The sequence below is a fragment of the Sceloporus undulatus genome, chromosome 1 (assembly GCF_019175285.1).
Source record: "Sceloporus undulatus isolate JIND9_A2432 ecotype Alabama chromosome 1, SceUnd_v1.1, whole genome shotgun sequence".
Classification (NCBI taxonomy): domain Eukaryota; kingdom Metazoa; phylum Chordata; class Lepidosauria; order Squamata; family Phrynosomatidae; genus Sceloporus; species Sceloporus undulatus.
The window spans coordinates 338807080-338828026 of NC_056522.1; the positions used below are offsets into that span (position 1 = coordinate 338807080).

The 20947-nt window shown below is 41.1% G+C and overlaps 1 protein-coding gene across 1 annotated transcript in view; it reads right to left on the minus strand.

Moving 5' to 3' along the window:
- The window catches only part of LTBP2 (latent transforming growth factor beta binding protein 2), a 229350-nt gene that overhangs the window by 69619 nt on the left and 138784 nt on the right, over positions 1 to 20947 (minus strand). Inside the window, exon 11 of the mRNA XM_042444931.1 lies at positions 12819 to 12893. Coding sequence (XP_042300865.1) covers positions 12819 to 12893 — 75 coding nt within the window. The remainder of the gene's footprint in view (positions 1 to 12818; positions 12894 to 20947) is intronic.

Here is a 20947-nt window from a genome sequence, read left to right on the forward strand (position 1 = left end):
CATCTTGCCCTTAAATAACTTTCAGAGTCTATATCTTATGCAGAGCTGTGCATCCATAGCAGGTTTACTATTCCAGCTGTATACATCTGCTCCCTCTTCCTGTCTCTTTTCCACCCCATGCCACATTTCTCAATTTTTATAAAATAAGCCTACACTACAGAAGCCACATTCTTTATACATACCCCCTAACATTTTACAGATGAAAACTACGGCACATGTGACCAAGCAACATGCAAGTATGGTGAAGATGACAAACATTATTAAAGACACATTAATTAATTAATAATTATAATAATTAACACCAATTAACATTATGAATACACAAGCTGGAGTGATTGCAGCAGCGTGCTTTTCCAAGTCTACAGGAAAGGGCAAGATTCCAGCTACTCCTCTATTATTTCTGAGTTAATTGAGTGCAAATTACTTTTGCACTTTGAATTCAGTATGCAGCAACTGAAGCAAGCCAAGCACAAAGGGTGAAAGTGAGAGGAGGACAGAGAAATCAGGACATTTTTAAAACATCTGAAAAAGTAGAAGAACAAAGAATTAAGCAAGACTGTCTCCGCAAATGTGGGCATTTGGAGGGTGTGCTTTATACCTTGCATTTTCTGTAAGGTCCCCTGATATGACAGGAGTGAGCAACCAGGAGCATTATAAATATTTTGGACTCCACTTCCTATGAACGCCAGCCAGCATAGAAAATATTGTATAGATGATATTGCATTGTTATATATTTTAATCATGTTTTATGTTAATTTTATAGTTTGGGAGGGAGGGTTAGGTCAAGTTTTTATGAGTTTTATTGTTTTTATATTGTGTATCATAAACTCTGTTGTTACCCGCCTCGATCCTCAAACGGAAGAGGTGGGATATATATTATTATTATTATTATTATTATTATTATTATTATTATTATTTGGGAGCTGTATTCCAGAATATCTGAAGGGCACTGCATTGCCTACTTCTGTGATAGGTATGGTCATGACCTAAATCAGGCATTTTTATACTTATATTGCGCATTTTCTCCAGGCAGTTCAAGGCAGCATACATGTGTTTTCCTCTTTCTTTGAGTTATGTTAGAATGAGAAATGGTAGATGGTTCAGTCATCCAGTGAATTTTGTGGCTGAGTGGAGATTTAAGCCTGGGTCCTAATCTAAAATTCTGGCCACTACAAGGGGATAACACTTGTGAGAGAGTCGCTGAGAGTGTATGCTTTTTTTCCTTGTCACACCTTTGAGATTTTAACAGCTAACTCTTTCTGCCTTTGCTATCTCATAGAACCTATTGTTGCAACTAAGGGATATAGGAAAGGATCTAGCTTTTCTAACTGAGAACCAGGTGGATGTAATCATCTGCCAGGAGATTTTAGATGCTTTCCAAAAATAAAGAAATTTTAAATGTTCCAAATTAAGGATCCTTGGCCAGTTTGACTCCTAGCCACAAATCCTGGCCAACATGTACCATATGGTTTTTGTGTAACAGGGGTTACATCCACACTGCAGAATTAATCGAGTTTGACACTACTTTAACTGCCATGGTTCAATGCTACAGAATTCTGGGAACTGTGGCTTTGTAGAAACATTTAACCTTCTCTTATTTCTGAAGTGTGATTGCAGCCTAAGTCAGTTTAGAGTTAAATTTACAACCATTTGCTACTCCTAACAAGAGTGGATCCATTGAACCAATGAGATTTAAGCAATTGTTGATTTTCTATTCAGCAGTTGCTTCACTGGATCTTGCTGTAGTTGAAACTAACAATAAGATGTAATCTAGTGTTAGAAAAACTAATTAATTACATGTAAATCATGCCACTGTGCATGTCTGGTACCTTTCATGCACACTGTAATAAGTATTCAAAAACAAAAGAGGCTTGAAACATCTCATAATCCAGTGGGGAAAAAGAGAAGTAGTCTCAAGAGGTTTCTTTCTCAACATAGCCCAATGTGTTTCAGTCTGAAAATATTTGTATGCCCTTCTTCCAGGGAAAACAATTTGAAATACCAACCTAAGAATCATGTCTCCAAAAGTTTGTGCCTGGCAATGGATATCAAGGAGCCCTGGTGGTGCAGTGGTTAAATGCCTGTACTGCAGCCATTCACTCAAAACCACAAGGTTGCGAGTTCAAGACCAGCAAAAGGGCCCAAGCTCGACTTAGGCTTGCATCCTTCCAAGGTCATTAAAATGAGTACCCAGACTGTTGGGGGCAAATTAGCTTACTTGCTAATTAGCTTACTTGCTGTTCACCGCTATGATCTTTGGAATAGCGGTATATCAATAAAACAAATTATTATTATTATTAATTAAATATTCTACTGCCTGGTGCATGGCATCATGTACATATGAGGCCCCAAAATTTATGTACCAAAATCTAGTTTTACCTTGCACTATAAAGTTCTGAGATCAAATGTAGTGTAATGTTTGGAGTGTTAGTCTGGGGCCTTGGAGATTCAGGTTCCTCCCCTTTTGCAATCCTTGTTGAATGGCCTTTAATTTCATGGAATTTGCCCAATTGCCGCATGGTCACAAGGGGAGGGGCCTGCCTGCTAAAGATACCCTCCCCATACCATTTTAACTAAGGACAGAAACAACAAAATACGAGTATCTTCTTAGTAACATCTCTATTTTTTCTCCTGTTTGGTATGCAACATCTTGCTTGATGAAGAAGCCAGGGAGCTTTGAAAGCTTGCAACAAGTATATTGGGCATTTCGGTTGGCCAATAAAGGTATCACTGTTTGGTGGATTTTTAAAAGGAAATAAATTAGTATTGTATTTGTTGCTTAAGAGAGCATACATGCCCTTATTCTTACACTTCCCTTCAAAGTCTTCTGTTGCCAAGGGTGCAGCATGAATTGCCAACTTAGAACTATTTGACAAATAGTTTTAAACTAAATGCCAGGGCTGGGAAATCTGTGGGCCTTCATTTTCCATGAGCCCTTTCTACCTGCCCAATAGTAAGGTAAGCTCATCAACAGTGGGAGGGCCCAGGTCCTCCATCCTATCATATGCCACACCAGGGTCATGTGTTTCCCAGGACCTTCAAGAATGTTTTGCTACGAGGTTCAACCTGTCTTTGCACTCTCAGATGTGTGTGTCAACATCTGATCATACAGAAGATAAAATGAGAGGAAGAGAGGCATTTGTAATGTCACTGATCATGGCTGTCTGTGTAGGTTACATAAGATAGGTAGTGTGTCCAAAACACATTTAAAAGTGACACTTAAACTAGCTTTGGCTTTAGCTCTTTGGCAGGGAGGGAGGAAGGAATCCAGCAGCACGTTTAAGATTGTTTCCTTTTAACATAAGCTTTTGTGAACTTTTGTGGAATTCTGAGGAAATGGGCTGATATCCACAGAAGACAATGCCTTTATGTTACTCTTAAAGGTCCCACTAGATTTCTCACCACTTATTTGTTTTTATAGTTACCAGTCATCTCTTCTGCATGAATAGCAATCAGATGATCAGACATTAACATAAATGGTGGAAACGGTTAAAATATATTTCTAAATTGTACTGAAAATGTTCAGATGTGTCAATGGTTAACTAAGGTTTAAAATGGTTCCTGTTGAAGGCCAGAAAGTCTAGGCCTGGAAGAACAAGTCTTCAAGGACATGTGCTGAGACATAATATAAACAAATGTATTATTGTTATGCTCTTGTGTAGCATGGTGACTTCATGGGAAAGAGGTGTGTCCACTTGGTGGGAAGGTTGATCTTTTGAGAGAACAAAGACTGATGTCACATTCGAGCTTCTAGCATGGACTCTGAAAGAGTATAGATGTATAGTAGCCTGCTGTAAAGTGTAAATAGCAACAAAGTCAATAAACCCTCATTTGAGTGAAAATCTGTGTTGAAGTTACTTTGTTCCTGAGTAGCTAAGAAGACTGCATCTGTTCCAGTTGGTACCAGTTCAGAACCATCGGCAGAACGAGACATCAACCATCCCAAAGAGTTTTTTTTTCTAACAGAGACACTCAAAGGAGATTTGGACCTAAATCCAACTGCTGAATGAAAAATTCCATTGAGTGAGCAGATCTCCTCTCATTGAGATCAATAATTAGATTTATGCCTTAAATCTCATGTGTGAAGATACTGTCTAAGTGATAGCTAATCCAAGTGGTAACTGATTTCTGCACCACTGTTGGAGAGTTTCCTGGAAAGAAAAAGTCAATTATCCCCGGGGGGCAGGGGGGGGGGGGGGTTGGTCCCACACATCAGATGACCTGAGAAGCATTGCTCTAAATTACACTTCGAACAACACTCTTGGTTGGAAATGATAAGGAGTGATCATTCCTTTACATGAGCAGGTGGGGGCACTGTCTGCACATAATCTATAAGAACTACAAAGGAGGAAACATCTTCCTGCAATTTGCATGACAGTTACTTGGAAATGTAGATTGTAGAGGAGGACTAGATTGGAAGGATCTGTCAAAGGAGAAAGAAGATGCTAAACTGCTCTGCACTAACTCACCAAATGACCTATAGTAAGTTATTTCCACTTGCCATTCCAGCTGTACAGTGAAGACAATGATCCCACTGGCCTCTGACCCCCAGAGACTTGAAAGGGTCAGGTTACATTTGTTAATGACTGTGAAGCTAGCAATAGAGACAGCTGCCTGTGAAGAATTATGATCAACCGCACAGCAGGAGGTGAAAGGTAAACATTTCTTCTGGCTCCATCATCCAATTCAGTCACCAATACAAAGGGTGAAAAAAACTTACCTGGAGTCTAGCTGTGTCATACAAAATGCTTCCAGGATACCAAACAAAGGGGAAGAAGAGTCCCCTCATATTTCCAAGAAACCCAGTTTTCCAAAAATTTGGGAACTGTTGTTACCATGATACAGCCAGCAAGAATGACACACATAGGACATGCAAATTATTCTCATATTCTCTTATTCTGGTGTTCTGTTGTATAACAAGATGAAATATTCAAGATTTCTGGGCATCACAATTCAAAAAGGATGTTGAGAAACTGGAGCATGTCCAGAGGAGGGTGACCAAAATGGTGAAGAGTGTGGAAACCATGCCTTATGAGGAGAGGCCTGGGGATTTGAGTATGTTTAACCTGGACAAGAGAAAGTTAAGAGGTGATAGCATAGTCCTGTTTAAATATTTGAAAAGGTGTCACAATGAGGATGGAGCAAGTTTGTTTTCTGCTGCTCAGAGAATAGGACACAGAAGCAGCTGCAGGAAAAAAGATTCCACCTCAACATTAGGAGGAACTTCCTGACAGTAAGAGCTGTTCAACAGTGGAACACACTCCCTCAGAGTTTAATAGAATCTCCTTCTTTGGAGGTCTTTAAACAGAGGCTGAATGGCCATCTGTCAGGGATGCTTTGATTGTGTGTTCTTGCATGACAGGGGCTTGGACTGGATGGCCCTTGTGGTCTCTTCCAACTCTATGACTCTATGATTCTAAGTTGGATATGGTTCTAATACTGTGTGTCTTCAAGTTGTTTCCAATTTATGGTGACTCTAAGGTTAACCTATCATGGGGTTTTCTCACCAAGATTTGTCCAGAGAGGGGTTGCCTTTGCCTTGCTTTGAGGCTGAGAGTATGTGAGTTGCCTAACATCATTTAGTGGGTTTCTATGGCTTAGCAGGGATTCACACCCTGGTCTCCAGAGTCATAGACCAACACGCAAACCACTACACTATGCCACCTACCATGGTTCTAATAGCAGATCAATGGTCATAAAACTTGGTGGAATTGATAGGTTGGCTTTTTGTGCTATTCAAATCCCTACTACAGTACTTAAAAATGTTTTAAACACCTTTTGACTATCATTTTTTGACAGTGAATGTTTTGCATCCAAAGTGAGTTGACTCTCATTTGCAGTACTATATAATATTGTTCTATGGGTTATAAAACAAAACAGATTCTATACAATTAACTGATTCCATACAAATAATGCAGATTCCATACAATTAACTGAGATTATCCCAGTGAATGTTAACCTTCTTTTTTGCCTCATTATTTGCAATAATGATTACAAATAAGAACCTTGCAATATGATCTGGAACTCTCAACTCTTATGTTGTTGTTCTTGTGTGCCTTCATGTCATTTTCAATTTATGGCAACTCTAAGAGGGACCTATCATGGGGTTTTCTTGGCAAGATGATAGGCTGAGAGAATGTGACTTGCCCAAGGTCACCCAATGGGTTTACATGGCCAAACTGAGAATCAAACTCTGGTTTCCAGAGTTGTAGTCCAATGCTCAAAACACTACACCCCATTGCCTCTCTTATAGTTTGAATTTAATACCAGGAAGAGGAAGCCTGATATTTGCTCCTCAGTACAGGGAGTTGGGATCATAGTTCAATGGTACAGCACATGCTTTGCATGCCATGTGTCGATGTTCAATCCTTGGCACTCCAGATGGAGCTAGAAAAGATTTCTGTTGAAAACCTGGCGAAACACTGCTAGTCACCGTGTAGCCAATACCATTGTGTAGCCAATACTAAAGCAGGATTGACAGCTTTCTATGTTTGTGTTAGCAAAAGCACGGAAGAAAATACTTGGTTAACCATTCATTTATTGGCTCTTGTTCAGCTTGGCAATAGATGTAGAGCTAAAGACCTTGAAAAATCAGTTTAACCATCCCATTCACTCTTATTTTCCCCCACCCTGCTTGGGAGGATCTGAGACATCCTGTGTGGTCTCATTCCAGTGCTCTCTCCGCCAAATGGCTCTGAATACCTTGGGAAGGCCTTCAGATTCAGGTTCTGGACAAACCCTAGTCAGTGAAATAAACATTCCACTATTGCCAGAAAGAGATCTGAATACAAACGTAGCAAGGAGTTCCTCGGAGCAGTAGACTATCTGGAGGGCAGGGCTAATTAAAGGCAGTGTTACAGTTCAGATTAAAAAAAAAATTCTGCAGTCTCTATTCATATTTACATATAAATGGTACATATACCACTTCCTTTGTGGGTGAACTTTCACAGTCCTTTCTAGTGTTGTCTGGCAGCAGAGTTCTGATCAGTGCCCACCATCTGGGAGATGCCATTGAAATGTAATTCTGGGCTGCATGAATAAGAATGTAGTGTCTAGAAGATCAAGAGAAACAATAGTGCCAGCCTATTCTGCCAGGCCTGGAATAATGTGTTCTGTTCTGGACACCACAATTCAAGAAGGATATTGACAAGCTGGAACATGTCCAGAGGAGAGTGACCAAAATGGAGAAAGTTCTGGAAACCATGCCCTATGAGAAGCAGCTTAGGGAGTTGGGTATGTTTAACCTGGAGAAGAGTAGGTTAAGTACTGACATGACAATCATGTTTAAACATTTGAAGGGATGTCATATTGCAAATGGAGCAAGTCTGTTTTCTGCTGCTCCAGAGACTAGGACAAGAAGCAATGGATTCAAACCACAGGAAAAGAGATTCCACTAAACCTTGGGAAGAGCTGTCCAACAGTGGAATATGCTGCCTCAGAGAGTGGTGGAGTCTCCTTCTCTGGAAGTTTTTAAACAGAGACTGGATGGCCACCTGTCTGGACTGCTCTGACTGTATATTCCTGAATGGCAGGAGATTGGATTGGATGACCCTTGTGTTCCCTCTCAATTCTTTGACTTTGACAGTTGCAAATTTATTGCTCTTGGATTCATACTGGGGTAGGATTTCCACACTATATCCCATGTAAATTGAGAGGATTTTAGCTGTTTGGCTGCTCCTGCTACTTCCTGTTCACAAGCAATCCTACTCTAGTAGCTGCAGGCCTGCCAGCCTCTCTCCAAAAGACTTCCCATGCTTCTGGTTATGCGCTCCACCGGGAGTGTCAGGAGCTACCACCTGAATATGCTTTTTAGTCATAACTGGGCCAATGACAACAATTCTATCTGGGGACAGCTGTATATTTTTGGCATCCAAATTGAGACTGAAGCCAAAGGCCTTGCCCACATTTCAGTAAAGGTCACAAAAACAAATGTGTTTCTGCAAATTTATTCCCAACCTGGCTGGGGAACAATGGGAAAGTGTCACTTGTATGAAAAAATCAGCAAGCACAGAAAGGCTTCAAACTCACTACAGTTTGATTCTAGAAATGTGCCAATCGTCCCACAATTTCATGTTACTTCAGCAAACAGATTTTGGAAACATTTGTTTATTTAAAGCATTTTAACCTTGCTCTTCAGTCTAAATGTCTCTCTGAGTAGCATGCACAGAGATATAATAAGTCTCTGCCTGCAGGCTCACAATGTAAGAAACAAAACACAAATGGAAAAAAAGATTGTGAGGGTGAAGGAGAACATATCTACAGTCATCCCTCCACATTTGCAGCTTTCACTTTTGTGGATTTGATTGTTCATGTATTTGATTAATATGTTCTCTCTAGGATCTCTAGGTCTTCCAGCTTGACTGGTCAGCATCCACTGGAAGTCACACCGGAGGAACTAGAGGTTCATAGAAAAAACAGTTCTCTAGACATTTGTAGGTCTTCCACTGCAATTCTATGGCCAACTTCCAGCAGATGTTGACCACAGATCTGCACTGGAGGACCTAGAGATTGCTAGAGAGGTGTTCTCTCAAGTTAAAAAAAACCCCAGTGTTTTGTTATTTGTGGTTTTTCCACTTTCATGAGGAACCTGTGCCTCTAACCCCCGGCGAATGTGGAGGGACCACTGTAATCATAAAACATAACTAAGGCCCTTTTCAGATGCTCCCTAACCCTAGCACGTACTGAGGACGTCAAAATGCCGGTGCCCTGTCTACATGAGTCCCACCATTTTGACGTAATGGCTGTGTCATGTCCAAACGGCACGGTGCGGCCGTTGCATACTGGTGCCGCTGAAGGGCACTTGTAGCACCCTTTCAGCGGTGCCGAAAGGAACTCCAAAATGGAGCTCCTTTCGCACCACGCCAGCAATACTGAAGAGAAAGAGGCCAAGCGGCCCCTTTCTCTCTCCCCACGCCACTGTCGGGGTGTCCTGGGGCATGAAGCCCCAAGGACACCCCTTTTCAGGCTGGGGGGAAGCAGCATTTTGCCGCTTCCCCGATGCCTGGAAAAGCGGCGGATTGGGCCCTCCAGGGCTGCTGCTGTGGCAGCTCAGGCCCCGATCCAGCGGGGAAAGGGGCGGGTGCAGGCCGTCCCAAAGGGGCGGTCTGTATCCCGCCTAAGAAACCATCTAAGAGTGCTTTGCAGCCTGTTAACACGTTCTTATCTCCACCGTTTTTTCAGTAACTGACCACTCAGTATGGGCCCTTTCACACTTTACGATTGCTGTTTTTCTACTTTAACTGCCATGGTTCCATCCTATGGAATCTTGAGATTTCCAGTTTAGGCAGGAGTATTTAGGATGCACATCCAACCAAATGAAAAACCGTAGGATTCCTCAGTATGCAGCCATGACAGTTAAAACCAAATCATAGTGATATAATAATGTAGTGCAAAAGGGCCCTAGAAGCCTACAAAACTCTTATACTTGCTCTTGGCTATATTGGGAGACTTACAGAGAACTGTGTGCAAGAATGAGAATTACACCATTGCTAATCACCCCCTCGGCAGTACTGTGAAGGAATTCTACAACAAGGCTTATCAAACAGAATGTGTGCAGCGATGGCTGTTAGAGAAATGCAAAGGAGGTGTGTAGAATGGTAAAGACAGATACTCAGAGTTTACAAATGGGCTGTGTCAGCCAGAAAGGCTGAGCCCCCTGATATTGTGGTAAGTTGCTAATCAGCTCAATATGACAGAAATTCCATTTTGAAGGAAAGGTGTCAAGGGACCATCCATCACTGGACTTCCAGGCCATGACTTCACATTACATCTTCCAAGCAGAATCTCACAGTTTGTTCTGGGGGTGAGTGGGAATCACAGAACAAGAAGGCTACATTTGAGCAGATGGGAACTGTGAAGGCAAGGAAGGCACCTTCGGCACATGCTTCTTTTCTGTTATTTTGAAAAACTATGTGCCTCTTAAGCATGCCATATACTCCTCTCCTCTGGGATTGCTGTTTATGGTTACATGATTGCTTTTCCAAGGTATTTCTCTTCTATGCTCAGTGCATGCCCAAAAAACACAGTAGAATGTGTGGATGACCCCATATAGGTCCAAACTTATAGCTGTTGGACAACATCTCATGACAGAGCATATTCAAGCACTTGAACTTGTATCATTGTATGGAATCAACATAAAATGTTACAAAATGTTACAAAGCCCCCTGGTTACTTAAGTCATCAGAGCTTCAAGCAATAGCAATCTTTTTTGTTAAGACGGATGGACATCAGGGCCAGGATATGGTGGCTGGGGACTCTGTTTGATAGCACTCTACTGCAGTCCATCCCAGTAGTTCACTAAGTCTTGATTTTTAGGAGGTTGGTTAAGCCTTACTGTTCTGTGGAATTGTACAGGCTGAAAGGTGTTCTTGGGCTGCTAATTACAATAGCCCCAGCCAATGGTGAAGAATGCTAGGAGTTGCAATTCAACAACACCTGGAGAACTGAACAATTCTCATTCAGAGTTCGATCAATGAAAACCTAAGTTACCGATTTAGGTGCAGCCCTGGTGGTGCAGTGGTTAAATGCCTATACTGCAGCCATTCACTCAAAACCACAAGGTTGCGAGTTCAAGACCAGCAAAAGGGCCCAAGCTCGACTCAGGCTTGCATCCTTCCGAGGTCGCTAAAATGAGTACCCAGATTGTTGGGGGCAAATTAGCTTACTTGCTAATTAGCTTACTTGCTGTTCACCGCTATGATCTTTGGAATAGCGGTATATAAATAAAACAAATTATTATTATTATTATTATTATTATTATTTGGGGCGACCTGCAGCCACTCCATTCAGGCACAGATTGGGGCCAGGGCAGCCACAGCCACTTCTCCCTGGTCCCAAAAAGGGGTGTCCTTGGGGCTTCATGCCCCAGGACACCACGGGAGCCACAGCCAGAGGAAAAAGGGGCCACTTGGCCCCTTTCTCCCTGGCACTGTACCCACAGCTATTTTGTGGCTGTGGGAACGAGACGCCCTCCAGATGGAGCTCTGTTTCGGAGCTCCTTCTAGCACTGCTGTTAGGCCACCACAAGCGGCCTGACGCAAAGCGAACCTGTCACACCCGCACCACACTGTTTGGATGCGGCGTGGCCATGACGTCAAAATGGTGGTGCCCATCTGTACAGGGCGCCACCATTTTGATGTACGGAATACGTGCTAGGGTTGCAGGGCGTCTGTAAGCAATACCTCAAGACAACCTTAGCATGTATTCCTTACGTGCTAAAAGGCCCATCTGTAATGGGCCTTAGTTAGTCATACTAACATATAATGAGATGATAATTTTTTTACTGCAGATATCCAGTGCTCTGCAAATTATAAAGCTCAGTAGTACCTCCTCAGGGTGATGGATGGTCTCTTGACACCTTTCCTTTCAGAAACAATTTCTGTCATATTGAACTAATTAGCAGCAACCTATTCATTTCAATTGATCCACATTAATAAGGACACACAGTGTATTTAACTCTTCATATACTACACTGTATTATGTAGCACCTTTGAGACTAACTGAAAGAAAGAAGCTGGCAGCTTGAGCTTTCATAGACTAAAGTCTACTTTCTCCAATGCATATAGTGGAGTGGAAGCTAGGGACAGACTATACCATTGGCATATAATAATTAATAATTTTTATTGAATTCAAATTCAAAATCCTTTGTGTATGGAAATGAAGTGCCAAGCCCATTCTATGTCATTCTCACACACCAATGGCATATATATGTCTGCCCCTGGCTTCCACTCCACCATATGCATTGGAGAAAGTAGACTTTAGTCTACAAAAATCTATGCTGCCAACTTTTTTCTTTCAGTTACTCTTAAAGGTGGTACAAGATCTCTCTACATACTGATTTTACAGACTAACACAGCTATATCTTTGAATTCTACACTGTTTTATCTTTTTCAAGTTATTTTATGTTAAACTTTTCCCTCAATGACCTCTAGCCTGCCCAAATGACTCTCCTTCTCCCCACCACTTCATAAGGAAGGTCAGCTTCAAAAAAAAAATCTGGGCCAAGGTTACCTGGGTAGTTTCATGGCATACTGTAGGGCAGAGCCTGGATCACTTAAGTCCCAATCCAATTCTCTAACTATTACTCTAGAGTCTAACCACTACTCTAGAGTCTTCTCTACTTGCTTTCTAAATTGGTTTAATCATTGCATAATTGTTGTCTGTCCTATTTATTGGTAACTAATTTTATAATACTAATGAGATTGTACTGTTGGTTTAAATTGTTGTTTCAGCTGCCCTGAGGCTTTTTAAAGCGTGCAGCAGGATATACATGGAACAATAGAGTAGTAAGTGAGACTTCTCCACACCTGTTCCCTTTCAAACTTTCCTCTCAACACTTCTTACACAGACATGCATGTGCACACAAGTTTGCTACAGTTAAGGTTGCTTTAGGGTACAGAAAATATAATCCTTGTTCAAAACACCTACCAAAAAACCTAAATCACACCCGGCAATTAAATTATTAATTACAACTTCACCAAAGGCAAAGAAGTAAATCATTATACATTTCTCAATTTACAGGCTGGAAGAATCTGTATTTGTTATGTATCAGGATTTACTTTATCACTGGACTAAGGTTAAACTTTCATCCACTGGCAACAGATACTGGTAATAACCGAAATGTATCAAGATTCACAGGTGTGAAATATCAGTTAGAAGACACATTGATGTAACTAAATATTTTGCTGGGAGTAGACACAAGTTTGAGTTTGTTTAGTTTTGCAAATAAAATACAGATTAAGCAACAATGCTTGATTTAATAAAAATAAATACAAACTTGCACAGTTGATGAAAGGGACAAGAAACAGTCTCATACCTACCTTGGCAGTGGCTCCGATTCAACCTCTTATAACCCTGTGGGCATTCAACTTGTCCATTTTCAATCACTGGGTGATCTAAGCAGGCATGGGGAAAAAAACAAAGCCTGTATCAAGTATGCAAAATTCAGCCACCTCTTTTCTCTTCTTCATTCCCTGAGAAGGCTTCTTCCATTTTTGTCATCACTGACTCGTTATTGATGTTATGTGCCTTCAAATCAACTCTAATTTATGGCAACGCTCTGATATAGTTGTCTTGGCAAGTCTTATTCAGATGAGGTTTGCCGTTGTCTTCTTCTAAGGCTCAGAAACCTATCCAAGGTTATTCATAGTGGGTCTCCAAGGCTGCACAGTGATTCAAATCTGTCTCCCCAAGTCCTAGTCTAACACTCAAATTGTTATACCACACTAACACTTCACACGCTCCACACTAGTACTTGCATTTTTAATAATCTTCATTTTGTATTCTTCTCAGAGTGCTACCACAGTTTCTAGGAACACCACAAATCCATATTGGTATGTGACCTTCCTTTTTTATGTTATGTGTTTCCTATGAAAAGTTTTAAAGTTTCATCATTGTTAGTTTAATTATACTATCGAGAATTCTCCCCTTGATATTCCCATCCAAGTACAGGAGCAACACAGTATGTTTCAGCAATTTAGAGCCCTTCAGAAATTCTCAGACTGCAGCCCCCATCAGCCTTATGCAGCATAGCCTACAATGAAAGATCATGCAGTCCAGTAAGGTCTGGAGGGCCACAAGTTGTCCACTTTGGGGCTACAGTTTTCTGACACTTGCCCATGCCTCTCAGAAAATAGTTCTCCTCTTTGTAGTTTACCCCAAGAAACACCCAGTAATTATTTTGTGAAATTGCTCTTCGTAAAAATAAATCATTTCTAAAACTTTGGACTTCTGTGACTACAGTCCAAATATTCCAGAGGCCCCAACCATTAAAATCCATCCGGCAAATATAGAAGCACTACTTTCATATGGGATAAAAATAATACGATTCAAATGAGTGGATTAGTCTATAGTAGTCCAAAATACCCTTTTATGGCACCTATGATTCATGCCCACATCAACAGTGAATTATTTGTGAAGAACAGAGACAGGCATTACTCTCACCTGAAATTGGTTTTATGACAGAGATTAAAACGATAGAACTATTTGTTCCATCATGAATGACTATCCTTAAATTTGCCCTTAATGAACAAAATAATTTTAGAAAAATTAAGTTTGCCCCTTGGATGACCAGAGGAAACTTGCTCCATGGGTCCTAATATGGATTTCATTGAGAATGTTTCTATTTCTGAATTTAATAATACAGCAAAACAGGGAGGATTGACATCACTAGTTGAGGATATGAGGCAGCTGGCTCCCTTAAATATGTGCTTTGCTCAGAGAGCTATAAAACCATTTTTGAATAGGAACAGAATCCTTAATTAAAGCAAGGATGGTTAATATTTCAACATTAGTATGTCTCTGCTTTAACAATTGTATAGATGAGGGAATGTTGGCAGGTGCAGATTGCCAGGTCTCTATATTGAAAAGAAATGGAAAAGCCACAAACCTGCCAGACATCCCTCCTCTCTTTAACATTTAAATGTATAGGCTCCATAAGGTTAAAAGACTGGCTATCTCTGGAAGATAGCTTTCAGTAACCAGTATTTGCAGAGCAAAGCAGAAGTAGGATCTGCAACAAAGTGTTGCTGTTTCAAATAATTCTGTTCTGTATTACAGTCACACATGTTCTCCAGGATTATCCATTCCATTTTCTACCACCACACATTAAACAAGCAACATTTGCCCACACAGTCAATTGTCCTCAAAAACCCATCTTGTCTCTCTTTTGTTACAAGCCTAGTAGACAAGGGGATGCTGTGGATGTAGCATATCTTAATTTCAGTATGGCTGTTTACAAGGTTCTTCGTGATATTATTGCTGGCAAGCTGATGAAATATAGGTGCTAGACAGTGCTACTGCTCGGTGTATTAATAATTGGTTGGTCAACTGAAATGAGATAGCACTCATCATAGGTTGTTCTTCATCCTGGAGAGAAGTAACTACTGTAGTGGGTTGCCTCAGAGATCTCTCCTGAGCCCAGTATTGTTCAACATTTTGATAAATGACTTAGATGATGGAATAACAGGTAAACTTATCAAATTTGCAGATGACACCAAATTGGGAGGGGGGGGGATTAGCAAATACACCAGAGGAAAGGATTAGAATTCAAAATCACTTTGACCAATAGGACAGCAGGGCCAGAATTAATAGAATGAACTTCAACAGAGATAGACATTAGAGAGCCAGTGTGATGCAGTGGTTTGAGTATTGGACTATGACTATTGCTATCAGGGTTTGATCCCCGGCTCAATCATGGAAACCCATTGGGTGACTCTGGATGAGTCACACACTCCCAGCCCCAGAAAACCCCATGATAGAGTCACTATAAGGTTGCCATAAGTTGGAAATGAGCTGAAGGCACACAGCAACGGCAAACATAAGGTACTACATATAGACAAAAAAAGTGAAATGTACAACTACAGAATGGATGACACCTGGCCTGAAAGCAGTACATATAGAATCATAGAGTTGGAAGAGACCGCACGGGCCATCCAGTCTGACCCCCTGCCATGCAGGAAATCCAAATGAAAGCATTCCCGACAGATGGCCATCTAGCCTCTGCTTAAAGACCTCCAAGGAAGGAGACTCCACTACACTCCGAGGGAGTGTGTTCCACTGTCGAACAGCCCCTACTGTCAGGAAGTTCCTCCTAATGTTGAGGTGGAATCTCTTTTCCTGTAGTTTGCATCCATTGTTCCAGGTCCTGTTCTCTGGAGCAGCAGAAAACAAGCTTGCTCCCTCCTCAATATGACATCCTTTCAAATATTTAAACAGGGCTATCATATCACCTCTTAACCTTCTTTTCTCCAGGCTAAACATCCCCAGCTCCCTGAGTCGTTCCTCATAGGGCATGGTTTCCAGACCTTTCACCATTTTAGTCGCCCTCTTCTGGACACGCTCGTTTCTCAATGTCCTTTTTGAATTGTGGTGCCCAGAACTGGACACAATATTCCAGGTGGGGCCTGACCAAAGCTGAATAAAGTGGCACTATTACTTCTCTTGATCTAGACACTATACTTTTATTGATGCAACCTAAAATTGCATTGGCCTTTCTAGCTGCCACATCGCACTGTTGACTCATGTTCAACTTGTGGTCTACTTGGACTCCTAGATCCCTTTCACATGTTGTCTCCTTAAGCCAGGTGTCCCCCATCCTATATCTGTGCATTTTATTTTTCTGCCCTAAGTGCAGTACCTTACATTTCTCCCTGTTGAATTTCATTTTGTTAGCTTTGGCCCAGCTTTCTAGTCTATTCAGGTCATTTTGAATCTTGATCCTGTCCTCTGGGGTATTAGCTATTCCTCCTAATTTGGTATCATCTGCAAATTTGATAAGTATGCTCCCAATTCTGTCATCCAGGTCATTGATAAAGATGTTGAATAGCACTGGGCCCAGGACAGAGCCCTGTGGGACCCCACTGGTCACTTCTCTCCAGGATGAAAGGGAGCCATTGTTGAGCACCCTTTGGGTTCGGCCGGTCAACCAATTACAGATCCATTTAACAGTTCCTTTGTCTAGCCCACATTTTACAAGCTTGTTTGCAAGAATGTCATGGGGAACTTTGTCAAAGGCCTTACTGAAATCAAGATATACTATATCCACAGCATTCCCTTCATCTACCAAGCTGGTAATTTTATCAAAGAAAGAGATTAGATTTGCCTGGCATGACTTGTTTCTCTGAAACCCATGTTGACTTTTTGTGATTATGGCATTGTCTTCTAGATGTTCACAGACTCTCTGTTTAATGATGTGCTCCAGAATCTTTCCTGGTATCGATGTCAGACTAGCTGGACGATAATTGTTGGGATCCTCTTTTTTTCCCCTTTTTGAAGATGGGGACAACGTTTGCCCTCTGCCAGTCTGCTGGGATCTCTCCTGTTTTCCAGGAATTTTCAAATATGATTGCCAATGGCTCCGATATTACATTTGCCAGTTCTTTTAGTACCCTTGGATGTAGTTCATCTGGTCCTGGAGACTTAAATTCATTTAGATTAACAAGGTATTCCTCTACTATCTCTTTACTTATTTTGTGCTGAAATTCCCCTATTCTGTCCTCTGCTCCATTATCTTCAGGTTGAGCACCCTTTGCCTTTTCTGAGAAGACTGAAGCAAAGAAGGTGTTGAGTAATTCTGCCTTTTCTCTGTCTCTTGTTATTATTTTGCCATCTTTTCCACGCAGTGGCCGTCCCATTTCCTTCTTCCTTTTGCTGCAGTTTAAAAGGATCTAGCAGTTTTAAGAGGACCACAAGCTAAGCATGAGTCAACAGTGTGATGCAGCAGTCAAGAAAGCCAATACAATTATGGGCTGCATCAACAGGAATACAGTATACAGACTGAGGAAAGTAGTGTCACTCTATTCTGTTCTGGTCAGACCTCACCTAGAATACTATGTCCATTTCTGGGCACCATAGTTCAAGAAGAATATTAACAAGCTGGAATATGTCCACAGGAAGACAACTGAGATGATCAATGGTTTGGAAACCAAGCCTTATGAGGAATGACTTAGGAAGTTGGAGAAAAGTGGACTGATAATATCTGAAAGGCTAGAGCAGGACTGTTTTCTGCTGCTCCAGAGACTACAACATGAATCAAAGGATTCAAATTACAAGAAAAGAGATTCCACCTAAACATTAAGAAGAACTTTTTAATTGTAAGAACAGGGGGATGGTAGAATAGATTATCTCAGGGAGAAGCGAACTCTCATTTTGGGGGTCTTTAAACAGAGGTTGGATGGCCATCCTTCAGGAGTGCTTTACTTGTGTACAGTGGGCCCTTGGTATCCATGAGGATTTGGTTCCAGATCCCTGTGTGGATAGCAAAAACTGCAAATGATCAAGTCCCTATTAATAAAATAGCATAAGGCAACAGTGGAGATAGTGGCAAGCCCTGACCATCAAATGCACATTCTTCAGGCTCCCCTGCCTCCAGGGACCCCCCCCCCCCCCAGCTGCCTGCTTTTGCCTTTGGAGCAAAAGAACAAAAGCACTGCAGCCACCACCTCAAAGGAGTTTCTGCTTATTCATTCCAAAGGCAGAAGCAGGCAGCTGGCAGGCTCCCCAGAGACAGGAGAACTTGAAGAATATGTGCATGCTGGGGCTTGTCACCACTGCTGCTGCTGCCCTGGGACCACTTCATGGCCTGGTTGTACTAGGTCTCAAGTTTTGTGTTTGGTTGTTTAGTTGTTTTTAAACTATTTCTGCATTTTCACCTCACCATTGGTTAAATCTGTGAATCTAGAGCCCATGGATATAGTGGGCCCACTATTTTCTTCCACTGCAGGAGGTTGGACTGCATGGCTTTTGCAGACCCTTCCCACTCTAAGATTCTATGTCCTCTTTAGGTTTGCTTCTTTAATTTTATGTTCTTTGGCAAATCTTAGGTTCCTCCAAGCCAGGTGTAATCTCCCTCTTTTTGCATCTAATGAAATGCACTGGACTCTATGAAAGCTTATGCTGACAAAAATCAGTTAACCTCAAAGGTGCTGGCTGCTACATCCTCTCCCACTCCTCAGTTAATTTTCCCTACTTCCTTTGTTGTGTGGATGTTTTCATTTTAGCATGTTTGTCAGATACATAAAAATATAGATCAAGACTATTCTCCTTTTCTACTCAGTAGAAAGGTAGCAGAAATTTGCTACACACTATGAATTAAATATGAGGGGGAAATTGGCAAGCTCCGAGAGAAACCAACTACCATTAAACATCTGCCTCAAAATGTAAATTTACATTCCAGAGTTAAATTAGTGATTCTATCAATATTGTGATCTGAATACAAACAGTTGTAACACTATTAGTTCATAAGCATTCTTTTGTAACCAATTTTATCACTGATAAAATAACCTCCGCCAGCATGGCCAAAGGAAGAAGGAAGGAAAGTTAATTACTATGAAGGAAAAGAATAACAACTGACCACTGGTGATGCTAGAAGATATCTTTCCAACAATTCTGCATCCTATGTCTATCTAGCAATGGCGCCTTTCCCATTCTTAGTCTCACAAAGGATGACTGACCTTTTGCCTTTGGAAATTATGCCAGCTCATAAGCTTATCAGCTCTCACTGGGCACTTCCTTGTTGTTGTGTGTCTTCAAGTTGTTTCCGATTTATGGCAATCACCAGCTTTTCTTGGAAAGATTTGTTCAGAGGGGTATGCCTTTGCCTTCTTCTGAGGATGAGAGGGTGTGGCTTGTCCAAAGTCATGCAGTGGGTTTCCATGGCCAAGTGGGGTTTCAAACCCTGGTTTCCAGAGTCATAGTCCACCGCTAAAAACACTACGCCACACCACATTGTCTGCCTTTTCCCAAAATATACACAGGCAGAGCCACACTCAATGCACTGAATATTTATATGCATCACTCTTTGCTCACACTGATAGTATGCTGCATCACAGAATTTGTTTGCGTGGGCAGTGAGCATTCACCTTGTAAGAGCAGTAAATGAATGAAGATGGAGGACAGAGATGGGTATGCCTCAAGACCTGCCCTTCACCTCTAAGCTACTAAGCTATTGCCCTCAGGTGCAGTAAAGGACAATGATCACCCAGCAGTGTTGAAGAAAAATTCAACTGGCATTCCCATCACTTTTTGTATGCATGTGGGGCTAACTTTGCCTTTCACCACAGACAGCAGATGTTTTGACTTGCCCCGGTTCATCTTGAGATCACATCTATAAAATGTATTGTTTTAGATATCTTAAATTCATAGAATTTCCTTGGTAGAGTGAATGATTATTCAAGCAATTTAATAAGTCTACAGTACTAGTATACCTTATAGCCAGAATTTGCTACTTCAGACATAGTGTATGATTTTATCAGAAAATCTAGTTATAAATCCCTATAATATATCATCTTTTCCCAATTCAGTGCTTTTCATATGTGTTGGACTGGAAATCTGGACTTTTCATACAGTTTTAAATCCTTGTTAAACATAGTGCTATCAACCTCAGCTAGCATGGCCCCCAAAACTCAAGACCTTCTCATTCGTTCTTGTGAAGGACAAAACTATCAACAAAAGATTGTCACAATGCAACTACAAATGTAAGTTTTCTCCATGCTGAGCTTCCAAGCAATTTAATACAATACTTAGGAGGACCTTGACTTCCAAAGAGTCAGGCACACACACCTAGCAGTTTGAATGGATATCAAAACTTAGGAGTTGATCAGTCACGGGAAATTGGAAGTATAATCCAATGGCAATCCAAACATAATCATGGGGTTTAACATTGCGTGATATAGGATATTTTTCCATAGCAAATAGCAAAGGCAAAGCTTTATTGTATAGATTGAAGCACTATTCCAGTTTCTGAATTACCACACACAATTTCAGGCAATGGGAAGTCAGTCCGAACGCAATCATGGGGTTTCACATTATTGCGTGAGAGGTGATCACACACAATTTCGGGCAATGGCAAGCTATTTTCGGGCAATGCGGAGTCAGTTTGAATGCAATTCGAATTCACGTAAATTTGCTGAACTAATGAATTCATGAGAATGCGTTCTGGTCCCACTTTCTTTTCATTTGAAATTAAGAGAAATTCCTCCCATGTGATAAACTCCTTAGAAAACAGAAAGAAAATTTCTTGCTCTGCCACAAATTTCTGGTGATATCTTAGTCAAGTCAGTTAACTTCCTCCACTTGCAGAGTTGAAACATTGCCAGTTCCACACTGTAGGAGATTTTTACAGGCTTTAAGACTCTTACATATGATTGTCATGGGATCTCTATAGCTGAAGGAGTGTTTCTCAGATCATTTTCTTCACAGAAGTAGTGGCAAGATGATACTGTGTGGCTCTGTGGCATTATCAAAAAACCCATAGTCGAGTTTTTGTCACAAGTTCCCATCCTTCTTTATGCTTCACGGCTGCTAGGCAAAACTGTCAACCTTTGTCCATTTGACTCTGTGGACTAAGAATCTGGACTTTTCATACAGTTTTAAATCCTTGTTAAATATTATTAAACAGTTGTAAAGTATTTTTATTGTAAAAGTACAGAATTATTATTTGAATTTCTCA